The 13,218-nt window shown below is 33.8% G+C and overlaps 2 protein-coding genes across 3 annotated transcripts in view; one reads left to right on the forward strand and one right to left on the reverse strand.

Annotated features, from left to right (window-relative positions):
- Positions 1 to 5,576, forward strand: part of LOC115233460 (dentin sialophosphoprotein-like) — a 15,929-nt gene extending 10,353 nt beyond the window's left edge. For both annotated transcript variants that reach the window (XM_029803899.1, XM_029803900.1), the window contains 2 exons: positions 1,002 to 4,028; positions 4,898 to 5,576. In XM_029803899.1, coding sequence (XP_029659759.1) covers positions 1,002 to 3,874 — 2,873 coding nt within the window. In that variant the 3' untranslated portion in view covers positions 3,875 to 4,028; positions 4,898 to 5,576. The remainder of the gene's footprint in view (positions 1 to 1,001; positions 4,029 to 4,897) is intronic.
- A 4-nt stretch (positions 5,577 to 5,580) lies between these two features.
- LOC115233513 (heparan-alpha-glucosaminide N-acetyltransferase-like) lies at positions 5,581 to 12,461 on the reverse strand. Its single transcript, XM_029803998.1, has 11 exons — positions 11,805 to 12,461; positions 11,164 to 11,297; positions 9,874 to 9,922; positions 9,627 to 9,814; positions 9,287 to 9,491; positions 8,946 to 9,113; positions 8,442 to 8,575; positions 8,171 to 8,340; positions 6,505 to 6,679; positions 6,249 to 6,361; positions 5,581 to 6,004 (listed from the first exon to the last, which is right to left on the reverse strand). The coding sequence occupies exons 1-11, from the start codon at positions 11,922 to 11,924 to the stop codon at positions 5,823 to 5,825; spliced, it is 1,638 nt and encodes a 545-aa protein (XP_029659858.1). The 5' UTR covers positions 11,925 to 12,461; the 3' UTR covers positions 5,581 to 5,822.
- Positions 12,462 to 13,218: the final 757 nt, after the last annotated feature.

The following is a 13,218-nucleotide window of genomic DNA, read 5'->3' on the forward strand; positions in this document are numbered from 1 at the left end:
GAGAGAGAGAATGAGAGAGAATGAGAGAGAGAGAGAGAGAGAGAGAGAATAAGAGAGAATGAGAGAGAAGAGATGTAGAGACATGTAAGATATAAGAAAAATTATTTATTTTATACATTTTTTTTTTTTATTCAGTCCGTAATTCTACTCATTATATTTTTTATATTGAAAATGCATAGGATTATGGAAAATATAGATTTACAATGCAGATGATTTACAGAAATTAACGGGACTGTAGCATGTGATATATTAATAATTTCATGTTTATTACTGCTAGTATTCGCAATAATGCAAAGTGGTTATTTGCATGTATGTAGTTATAAATATTTTTATTTTGATTGAAAAGTTTACAAAGACAAAAAATATATTAATATCTCGAAATATATTTATTCTCTTATTATTTTATATCAATATCTAGGTACAATAAAGTCAGTACACTACATAAAGCACATTTTTACATATTATAATAATGCGAACTACACACAAAAAATGCTGTATATGATATATATAATCTAAATATCTATATATACTTAATACTATTATTTAGAAATTTTACTCATTATTGTAGACATGTAGACATATTCACTTTTGTAGCCATTTTGATTGTTTACATGACAACTTGATATATTTTCCTTTGAACACAGGATAATTTATTTTTCTCATTTCTTTCGAGCTAATCGATATAATTTCGCTTCTCTCATGCTATATTATGCCAGGTCTATCGATTAAGATCGGTTGGGCATATGTATACAGCATAGGAAAGAGCAAGCGCAAAATATAATATTCGCAGATGAATATTTCAGACACATACTTTCGATCTAGAAAATGTTTTGTTTTCCTATTGTATCATCCACTTTATGGATCATATAACGCACAAAACAATGTGCGATAGAAAGAAGAAAATCTCAGATGTCCAAATAAAGACGACACGCACGACGGCTGTCTTACGCTCGATGTGTGAAGAATTTAACTTTGAATGTGCCTTGTGCTGTTTGTTGTAGCCACGCAAGAAAATCGTCAAGCAGATTACACCTGCCGAACAGAGAATAACTTGCCGGGCAATCAGCAGGGTGTATTTCTTCCTCTTCAACCTATTCCTTTCTGGTATCCCGAGGGTTGGTGGGGTTATTATCCCGTGCAGTATAATGCTGTATCCAATAAGATCGCGAATGAAACGGACAGACATTCTTTTCCTTTTTACGCATATCCGAATGGAAGAACGTACGTTGGATCCTTTTATCCGGTTTATAATGAAAACTTTGCGGACGCGATGACACAAATGAGAGTTATGGGCCGAGAAAATTCTTCAGGCCAATACGCTGGTTACACGGCCGTAATTTATCCTCAAGCAGGCTACAACGATATTCAATCTGCATCGCACGTTGATGAAAACAAATGCAATTATATCGACGATCGTTTTACCACTGCCGATTCATTTTTCGCTCAAAACAATAGACTAGATTTTATGCCAAACAGCACGGTTAATGAATCAAAAAACACTGTTTTGCCCAAGATTAATCACAAGATTAACCATTTGGATGCACAGTCGAATGACACGTATAATCCCAAGAGTGTCAGCGAAAACTCCAATACTAATAGAGAAAAAAATTGCATAACCACGGCGATGAATATAATCGAGGAGGATAGCATATCGACGGATAATTCCAACAACATTGCAGTTACTAATAATATCGAAATGCCGGGAAAAAAAACATTTGGTCCTTATATCAACGTGCCAAATTACACCTATATAGATACTAGCGATTCTGGTGCTTCTAGCGATTCTAACGATTCCAGTGACTCTAATGATTCTACCTCGGACAACGAACAACTTTCGCATTCTTGTCAGAAGAATCATAGCCTTAGCAACGATACTACTTTCAATAATACGTCATCCGATAGTGATTCGGATTCGTATATAGCTTATTCCACAAGCATGAACCCTTACGGGAAATTGGAGAAAGATCCGTGCGATTTCTCTTTGAACGAGGATCGCACCGACATCACAGCTGCATGTTCGACATATCCTAGCGCTAATAATCTACATGGATGCTCGCGAGATTTTTCCGAAAATCGTAATCACACCGAGGAGATACGTTTCAATAAGGAGCATATCAATTACTCGAACGATCGTGTAAACTCTCGTGCAACATCGTGTCAGCAAGATATTGCATACATTGCGAGCGAGATATGTAACGATGAGAATTCAACCATTGATCGAAACGATCTTGACTCTTATTCCAGTAAGAGCACCGGCGAACATCACTCGGAGCAACACGATCAGCGACCGGATCTGGCGACCAACAGCACCGTTTTCCATGTTCAGTTGAACGATGATCGTGAAAACGTGGAACAACCGGACTCCGAGACTCCTTGTTACAAGAGTAAGGAGAGAATCGAAGCTTTCTTTGAAGCGACCGACGATCCTCCCGACACCGATGTCGAGAGCACGATGGTCAGCGTGAGCTTGCCCCTGAGATTCAAGTTTTTTGTATCGGAAGACAACGAAGACATCACCACTGTGATTGTCGGCGATAGCGAGATAAAGGCGGAAAAATCCTGCAACGAGTATTTCTCGATGAAGGATGATGTTTGCGTTGACTTTCATGTCGGCAACGATACTAACGTAAATTTTACGGTAAAGACACACCTTTCAGACGCACGGAACGAGGCACGGAGCATCGAGAGCGCGATACCGCATGTAGATTTCACATTAAGAAAAGATCCAACGGGAGTCAGCGGAGTTAATTGCGGAGAACAGAATGTAGAGACAGAAGTCACAATTGCGAAAATGGGACACGGCTGCGGGATAAACTCCGCAAAACCAGTATCGAGAGACACCGATGACGATGATGCTATTTCCGAATCGATAGTGGCTACGCGAGATACCTTATTGAATCGTGATGAAAATCGCGATTACACCCAAGCAGATTTCACTTGTAATAATAATGTTGAAAGTATCGCTTTTGGCAGAATGATCGCTGGACCGAAACTCGCCATATTCGAATGCTCCATGCGAGACAATTTCCAAATTCCAGATTTTCAGATTGTCGGTACGCATGAAACGGATCGGGAAAACTGTGCGATAACAGCAGATGACAAACATGGTCGAGACATCGATCAGGATCTCTGTCGGATGCAAAACATAAAGCGTTTGCCGAATGTCCAAGATCCTCGCGAAGACACCGACGACGAGGATAGCGGAGTCACCTCCGATGTAAGTCGCATGATATCCGAGGTTGACACGGACTCGGAGTGTACTTGTCTGAAGAATGTGAAAAAGTATCAACGAACGCAGACGCATTCGCGACTCTTTCGGCTTTTGAACAATGACTCTATTCTATCTCTATCCGGTTATTCCAAGACAGATAACTGCGGAAAGGAATCGTTTCTCAGCTTGCCACTCAAGACGAACGCTTTTAACTACGATGACAATCACTGTTCCAATTATTCCAGTGGCTTTACCTCTCCCGAATATTCGCCCATTCACGAGCAGTCTTGGCAAAGATTTCACGAAGACGCGACGACGAACGCAAGTAGTTCAGCGAACTTGGCAAATGTTGAAACCGATCATCTTGCGAGTCAGCGAGAACAGAACGTCTCTTCGAAGGATGACTCTTATTTCCGAGTTTGGAAGAGTCCGAAATTACCTAGTTTACGCGAGCAGGATGTTGTACCTTCTCTAGCTTTCAAGACAATCGATAGCAAGATACCCTCTTGGGCATACAAAGTGAATGTACTGTGCCCGAGAGTCAAGAGTACGAAGAGCGTGCCGCAAACTCTAGCACGGCACAGCGACAAAACTAACGATTCTTCGCGGATGGTTCCTTCTATTCCAACATCCTGTACAAACTCTAAAACCAGTTATTGCTGACGGTCCAGGGTGGAATGAGGCCATATGTTTGCTCGCCGCCGCGAGCAACTGCTCTCCACGATCCACGGACATACTTTTCTCTCAATTTTCTTCGCAAGACAGGGTTGGGTATGCCCGAGATGTTCTACGGGCTACGTGATTTTTTTTTCTATCGGTACATATCGTTTCCATATATTCGTCTATCATTCTTGATTTCTTCTCCATGTTTCCCCTCTTTCCTCTTCTCTCTTCATTTTTATCTCATCTCTATTTCTTTTCTCTTCTTTCATTCTTTCCTCTCTACCATATGCAATTAATTCTATTATAACCTTTTTCGTTTTTTTCATTTATCTCTCTTTTTCCGTCTCTTTTTCTCTTTGTGTCTTTAATGTCTTTTTTCTTCTTTCTTGTCTTCTTTTCTTGCAATTGTGCGAAAAAAGGGGTTGTTAAATATGCTTGCGGTTGTGCTTGGTTGCTTTATGCATGTTGTGACTAATATTGGTTAAAAAACAGAAATGAATTTATTAACGTGTTTGATATACCTATATTCGAGATATTCGAGCAAACGGCGTGAGGAAAGAAATTATTTAATAAGACTCATCATATATAAGAATTTTTGTTGTTATTTAGTATTAAATCTTGTATAAATATATGTATATGAATGACGAAATTATATCAGAGAGAGAGTGACTGAGTGACTGAGTGAGTGAGTGAGTGAGTGAGTGAGTGACTGAGTGAGTGAGTGAGTGTGTGTGTGTGTGTGTGTGTGTGTGTATGTGTGTGTGTGTGTGAGAGAGAGAGAGTGTGTGTAGCAACAAAGATTGATAGGTATTACATATAATCAAAACATTGTATGTATATGTATATAGATAAAATGATATATTTGCGCTTTCAACATACATTCATCTCATATAGTATAATGCGTGCATATTCTAAAATTTCAGTATATATGTATGTCTTTTTTCTTTTTTTTTAATTTTGTCTTTACATATTTGCCATATATGCAAAAATTGCTTTTATAAAATCGAACTTTTCATGTTTTAGGTCCCGATGCAACTGATTACTGATTGTGAGAGAGGACGAGTGAAATCCTCCTTAGGCAAGGCCGAATTGTTAGTGTGCTTTTTTCTATTTTGTTTACAAAATAATCCTTATAATGCTTGTTTACGTCGCATTTGCCGATTCTTCAGCAAAAAATTAACCAAAGATTTTCTTTAAAGAGAATTGCAGAGATACATTATTTAAAATTATATCAGTTGAAAGATTTCTCAAGATACACTGCCGTGAGATAAACAATTTTTCAACTTGTTCAAACTTTGGATTTTGGTATCAGAAATCTGTGTGAATGAGATTCTATCTCATAGATTTTTTGATGTGTAAAGATAAGTTGATAATTTCGTTTTAAATCGTCATTAGAAATGATCAATATTCACGTACAATCGTGTGATCAACTTACTTTTGAAATTTTAGTCAATTATAAAAGAGAAACTCTATAACTTTTTAAGATTTTTTTATTTCCAAAGAAGAAACTTAAATAACTATATTAGGAGGTTGTCTGTCTTGATATGCCGCACCGCAACGTAGATATAATACAATACTACGTGAGCACATGCACGTGGTTTATTTATTTAAGACAAATGTGAGATTGTTATATGGAAATTATGTAATAACACTCTTTTTAAGAATATTAATCATTATTTGAAAATATATGTGTAAGTACATATACATGTTGTTAATTCTGTTTTCTGAATTTGTCACTGTGTACTATTTATCTAAATAGTAAAATAAATTATTTCTAAAGTTGACGGTGCTAATAGAAGTTTTATCATCTAATTATCTATTGTCAGAAATGTATAACATACGTGATCATTCCTATATTATCTATATTATTTGCGGATTGCAAAATTACGAAAAAATGTAGTGCAATAGTATCATATTGCTTATATAAATAGATAAAATTTGTAAAAACTCAAAGTGTGATGTAAATTCGTTTACGATGCAGAACATATGCTATAACCGTCCAGAGGGTTACAACCCAAATTGATTCAATTAAACACAAAGTACGACTGTCCATTGCGCCAATCTTCCAATGGAATGGAAAGATTTGGTAACACATATTATGACCCACATATAATACCAGTGCATTCATTCCTGTAAATTCATATTTGCGTAATGTTAAAATAAATTAGTGTATAGCAGTGCGTTTTAATATATTTTACATTAATACGAGTATATCTTCTATATAGCTAGTATAGCGCAATGTGCTTTAAACACATATGTATATACACATACTGCTATAAAAAAAACTGCGTTCTTCTGAGAATCTATTTTCTAGTTTACTCTATATATGTATGTATATTTTAAAAAGCGTACACATTTTCATATTTACACTTACCGGGTATTCTGAAAGGGCCACCTCGCCAAATTCTGGCAACATCAATCAGCAAATAACATCCGGAAAGAAAAGCCAGGGCAAAACAAGTTGAAACAAGTACGAATGATAAAGACCTGCATAATTATATAGCAACTTGCAACTACAGATAACAAATTACTATAAACGATTAATTTTATAAAATTCGTGCAAAAAATAAAATTGCGCAAATCAAAATATTTAAATAAGTAACTAAAAATAATCTTTGTCGATATCTTACCACAAATTTTTGTTAATGGGTATAAGATTAGTGAAATGGAAGACGCAACCCAAACAACCATAAAACATTGCCCACGAAAGCCATCGGATAACACGTTCCTTCCAATCTTTATACATCATTAGAATTATACCAGTGTGTACACCTAGAAATACTTGAAATATCGACGTGAGGCATCCTAAAAAAACACATAATGCTTATTAGACGCTAATCTAGAAATAGCATGTTTTTTTCAAAGAATTGGCTCTACATTTTAATACGGGTTTTGCGCCATTTGCACATAAAACTAAGAACTCGCATCTCAAATTGTAGAGCATCGATAAAAGATTAAAAGTTTTATAGACACAGTGGCAAAAAACTCGCCCCGTATTTGATTTAAGAAATTTATATCATAATATGTTGATTTGGGAGACGTACTGCTTTCGCTATTTAATGTAAAACGTCTCTAATTATTAAATTTACTTTTTTTTTGTAACTGGAAATTACAAAACTTCTCAAAAACCCGTTCGCAATTTTTCAGGTCCTTCGAAAAAAAGTTGTAAATAAATCAGGTTTGAGAATTTATTGATATCGCGATTGTAATATCGTATATAGGGAAAAATAGGGTAAAACCGGGTAGGCGGATCAAACCGGGTACCTCTGTTTTTTCGTGATAAGTGCTACTATCTTTGGCCAATTCGTATTATTAGTTGTAGATTGACGCCATCATTATTTTGAGATGAACCGTGCCCATGTGCACACGATATTTCTTTTTTCAGAGAAGTCAAAAATTTTCGGGCCAAAAAAGATCGATATGGGGGCAATAATCAAGTCGTCGTGGACTTTTACATATTAGAGAGTATATCTACATTAGTAGATTTGTGCAGTTTTGATCATCACTTTGTACGCCGGAATGTACAGCCACCGTGTTTATTTTTCTCGTGTTGGGACAAAACCGGATACCTACACGCCTCATATAATGAAAAGAGGAAAAACTGCCATTCTGACTTTGTCTCCCTACAAAAAACAGTTGGAAATGAAGACTGCCACTCAGAAAAGAAACCATTAAAAAAAAGCTTTTTAAGCTGTTGAGATCTCTAAAATTAAAAAATTAAATAAGAAAGTCCTGCAACAATGTAGAGCAAAAGGATATCTTTGTTTGTGATCTTTGTTTATAAAATACATTTTTTTTGTATTGTATTTTGATTAAAATAAATCAAGATTCGTAATTGCACGATGTTTTACATGCTTTCAAATGGGTACTTGATTTTACTTTACCGGTGGGACAAAACCGGGTATTTTGACTTCTTCAAAAAATTTTGTTTTCCTTGGTAACTAAATTTTTTTTTTTAAGCAACTAGCCTTATTTTCTCATAGTTCAAAGTCTATTAACGGCTATTAACGGCCAATAGAATTTGTTTTGCCCTCTGATTTTTTGTAGAAAGACAAATCCAAAAAAGTATCCAGTTTTTTCCGCTACTCGAAAATATGTATTATGGATATTTTATTTTCTTTTATGTGACCAATTCGAATATGTTGATACAATATGATACATTACATTGTAGAGAAACATAACGTGGTGAAAAGGTAAATTTAATTGCAAAAGATGAAAAGTTTAATATCTCCGCAACTATACATATATAGTACATGTATATCTATAACGATACACGCAAATAAACACAAGATTTACCTAAAATCCCTTCAGGATCGAAAGGGCCGGATCCATAAACGGGATCAATAGTTGGTTTTTGATCAATATGACTTAAAGTCAATAAAATTTTATCGATATATCCAGCCGCACCCCCGGTACAATTAAAATATTTACCGTCTTCGTGTCTTCCGCCTGGTCCAAGGTATCCCCTGTATAGTAAACTTACCGTTTCATTTATCGATGACAATAGATGATGGATCAAAGCACGAAATTAAACAAGACAGTTGGAAGTCAAAGTTAATGTACGTACGTAGGGCATCCGGGAATTGGTAGACCAAACGTTAAAACGCAATGCACCATTACTAAAGTCAGCATTACGTACCAATATGGCAAAAAGCTTAATACGTCCTGCATCTTTTGCATTATCCAAGTTTGTGATAATTTCTACAAGTTGCAATAAGTTTACGTTACCAAGGCGTAATCCATATTATCGAAATGCAATAATTATATATTTATCAAAAGTTATATGTAATAATTTTTTTTTTTATGTACGCGGGTTCTTCTACGAGATATGGTGTTAGACTTTAGAAATGTATTACCTTTTCAAGCAAAAAGAGAGATTGTGTATGTTGTGTAAAGTAAGTCTTATTAACATAAATTTAATTAAATTTAATGTGTACTAAGGACAGAGTTCATGCACATACGTATAATAAATACAATGTTTAATTACAATCACACCGGATATCTCGCGCGCGTCTATATTATTGTATATAAGATTTATATAAGAATACTCTTAATATTTCTTTCTCCATACCTGAGCAGCTTTTGACTGTTGGGATATAAAGCAAAGATAGAGTAAACCCACAATTAAATAAGAAATTCCGAATCGTTGAAGAACTCCGAATACACGTACGTTTTCTAATTGCGCATTTGTTCCTAATGTGTTTAATGCAACGCCTATCAGAAATAGAAGAAAACTTCTCTGCGAAAAAGTATTAGATAAGCTTAGGCACATAATACATCAATATTAATCGATATCACACACACACACACACACACACACACACACACACACGCGCGCGCGCGCGCGCGCGCGCACACACACACACACACATGCGCACGCTGACAATTATATCTTTTTTTTGCGACAATTACCTTCAAGATGGAATAGCTGATTTGAAGCTTTGAAAGTCCATGCTTTAACTGCGCCGACAAAGCTATAGGCATGCAAACTCCCATAATCCATATAAAACAGGGAAATACTAAATCTCCTGGTAATATGCCATTCCAAGTTGCATGCCCCAATATGGTATAACTACCGGAGCCATCATTAACAAAAATCATAAAAAGCGTGCTGGCCCTGCAAATCATTATACAAACGATTATGCGAACATTTTAAGAGAATTTGTATAACAAAACCTAATCATGTACTCTAAATACGAGTATATTCCTTTCTTATGTTTATGCGCGCAATTACTTTGTAAAATATTTATACCCCCTGAATGTATCGATAGCTTTTATGCGACGACGTTTTGTTGCTTCTTTGTTGCTAGTTGAAGTTTTTCCCTCCTCCGCTTTCATTATACATTGTGTTTTAAATTTGTACCATAAGGACCTTCCAGCAGATATGGCAAGTAAGATAAATATAATTAACCCCAAAATAATAAACAGTTCTGTAAATAAGAAAAGAAACAGAAAAAAGAACAATACGCTTTGATACGCTTCGCGAATAATCTATATGCCTCGCTGTTGCTACGCGCGATCTTTGCTTCGCGTGACTCTTGATGAGACCTGTGTATATACACGGATCTTCTATATATTAAAAAATTACATCTTCTCTTCTATTTATTGTCACAACCTAGTCGGCATCAAATAAGAAAAATGTTTAAACTAACTTTGGCGATTATTTTATCGTTCTTCTGTTTTGTTAGAGAAAACAAATGGAAAAAATAAATTGTCTGTAAACAAAAGTCATAATCTTTAGGATTAGGAAATAACGCGTTACTTATAACAAGAGTTGCTAACGTTACAATTATTTTTTTTTTGATAATGAATTGATAATGTTGTTTATTTTTATCATTATTTTACTATTGTCCTAATTTCCGTGTGTTTTCTTTGATGGACAGTGAGCGTTAAATTTTTTCAGGATTACAGAATATATAAGATTTAAAAATGCGGAAAAACCATTTTGGTAGTATTTATTCATTAAAAAAAAACTTTTACTTATATTTGCAACATTTAAAGTTTCATGAAGTAAAACAGTTATTTTTTTATAATTTTGTAACATTAATAAAATTCAAGATTATTATTGCTATTATCAAAATTGCATACTTTAATTAATAGTGGTACCGTTATCAAAGTTATTATATTGTTTTGGTTAATATTTTAATAAAGAAATATTTTTAAAAAATGTAAATTTTATGCACATATGACTAAATAAAGTGATGGTAATTCGATTTACTGCTTTTTGTAATTATAAAAGCAACGGTGATACAAAGTTACTTTTATACAACGTAATTTTCTTAATCCTGATAATAATTTAATCTCATAAATGGTTTCTCTCAACTATTTTTTACGCTACAAAATTTTCCATTTGGAAAGCTAAGAATAGTATAATATGAGCATATTGTCAATTAACATACAAAAAAAGAAAATGTTTTCATGATAATCTTGGAAAATCTTAGAATCATAATATCTATAATCAATTTCTCTTAATTAATTATCACAGTCGTGTACAATAATATTATTTTGTTTATTACTGATACCATATGTCATATCAGTAGCTATCGCCAGTTATCGCGCGAGTTAAACAATAGATAAACGATAAAACTGCTAGGATAAGATACGTACTTTATCAATATTATGTATATCGTATTATATATAGTTCAATTGTATAGTTTTATCCTTTTATCAACATATATATTATTATATCACGCACACGCGCACGCACACGCACGCACACACACACGCACACACACACACACACACACATATATATACGTAATAATAGTAATAGTAAATAATGAGTTTACCTTGTATTTTTGGCAGATATATATTCATCATTGCCATTATTCTTCAACACTCTCCATTTTACTGAATCGATTGTGTTGAATTTCAAACTAGAATTTTCGTTAGTCGAGATCGGCGCTATGCGCTTATATGGACACTAATAAACAAGTATAACAGTTAGAAATGTGCTGTTCATAATGGATTCATACAGAATATATACTGATTCATGAAAGATATTCGAGACAATCTCTATATTATTTTTATGACGTATTTATTTTTCTATTTTTATCTTCCGTTTTGAAAACAAGTAACATTATATTTTCGTAATTTTATAATATATAATACCTTGTTTCAAATGTCTACGTTGTTGCTATGTTACAATGCCAAATCAGAAAAGCATGTATATTGAGATCCATTATAATAAAAGCTACACATTTTTTTTCTTTACTTTATTTTGTTATTGTTGTAAGCTACTGTTCACAATACACACACACACACACACACACACACACACACACACACATACATATATATATATATATATCATATAATCTATAATTTTCAACTTGTAGTAATAAAATTAATCTTTCTCGATTTTTTGCTTACTACTACAAGTTGAAAGTTATAGATTATACAATACAAAATGTGTTACGATTGTACTTACTGATAAACAATCTGTAGAGAGAGAATAAAGCCACATATTATAATTGTTATTATCAGATATTACATTTACGCAGGCTTCGTCAAAGTTTAAAAGCTCGTAAAAGCAACTAAATTCGTCCATTGCTTCTTGTTTAATATAACTCTATTATCTCTTACCATTTAAATTCTTTAATAAATCTAGTTGTTTTGTAGATATGAAAAATATGTAATTAATCGACGGTAGTTCAGCCTGCACGATAATAGCAGCGGTACTGGACTGAAGTGGCAAAACAAGTTTTCTTAATAGCGCAAAATATCGGAATGCGATTACATCAACCTACACTTGAACGACTCGAGAGTGAAAGTGTAAAGACCTACATTGATCATATATACTCTTGCATTTGAGTTTTTTGGCAAACGTATCAAAGACAAATCCCGGGAGAAATTATCTACATATGATCATATATAAATATATATAGAATTATATATAAAATATGTACAGGTATGTTTTCTTTTTCTTTGGTATAATCTCTGTCCTTATATGCAGGAAAAATAAGGATAATTGAAGAATAATTGAAAGAATAATTTTTACATTGTTCTTTTTCTTTTTAAGTAAAACTGGAAGAAATGAGGAGAGAAATTGTCTGAATATAATTGTATTAAAAAAATGTCCATATATACATATATAATATATTATATACAGGAAAAATTTTTTCTCATTTCTCCAAATTTTATTTTTTCTAAAAAAAATCATACAAAAATTATTCTTTTAATTATTTTTCCTGTATACATGGACAAGTGCAGTGAACAATGGGGGGGTGTTCCATTTAAGAAAATATCGATCACATTGACCTGGCCTTGAAAAGATCACTCAAGATCAAATTCATATTTTCATCGTGTGGCCCCCTTCAAACCATGCAACTTTTGTTTGAAACATTTTTCTGCATCTTCCACATTTTTCGAAATATTTGCTTGCGGCATTTAAAATAGGACACCCTGTATACACACACGCGCGCGCGCACACACACACACACACACACATACACATACACATATATGTTCCAAAGAGAAAGATCGAGGCATCAATAATTTCCGTGTTATAAACGATTAAAAAAGAAGGGCTTTTTACAAACTAAACTTTATAGAAAGTTAAAAAACTACATTTAGTTAATTTCATAGAGTTTACTTTAATGGAGAGAGAAAATTTTAAAGCTTATAGTTACAAAAATATATGATGAAAAAATTAGAAATTTGCAAAAAATGATCTTTTTCGACAATTTCGCTCAGGAAAAATCGTTCAATGATCTCAAAAATTTACTCTTAAATATTGTTACGGTCTTTACGAGACATCCTGTATATATATACAGGGTGAGTCATTTTAATCAACGCACGCAAATATCTCGTAAAGTAAACAAGATGGAAAAAAATGTTCTATA

Source organism: Formica exsecta, unplaced genomic scaffold, assembly GCF_003651465.1.
Source record: "Formica exsecta isolate Colony F162 unplaced genomic scaffold, ASM365146v1 scaffold175, whole genome shotgun sequence".
NCBI lineage: Eukaryota > Metazoa > Arthropoda > Insecta > Hymenoptera > Formicidae > Formica > Formica exsecta.

What these genes read in the sequence shown, in the direction of transcription:
- LOC115233513 (XM_029803998.1), bottom strand. Translation starts at nt 11,924, where the DNA reads ATGGACGAATTTAGTTGCTTTTACGAGCTTTTAAACTTTGACGAAGCC. An exon ending in CGATCCTGAAGGGATTTTAG is followed by an intron (nt 6,680 to 8,170) that starts GTAAATCTTGTG and finishes GTGTTTTTTTAG; the next exon opens with GATGCCTCACGTCGATATTT. An exon ending in CCCATTAACAAAAATTTGTG is followed by an intron (nt 6,362 to 6,504) that starts GTAAGATATCGA and finishes ATAATTATGCAG; the next exon opens with GTCTTTATCATTCGTACTTG.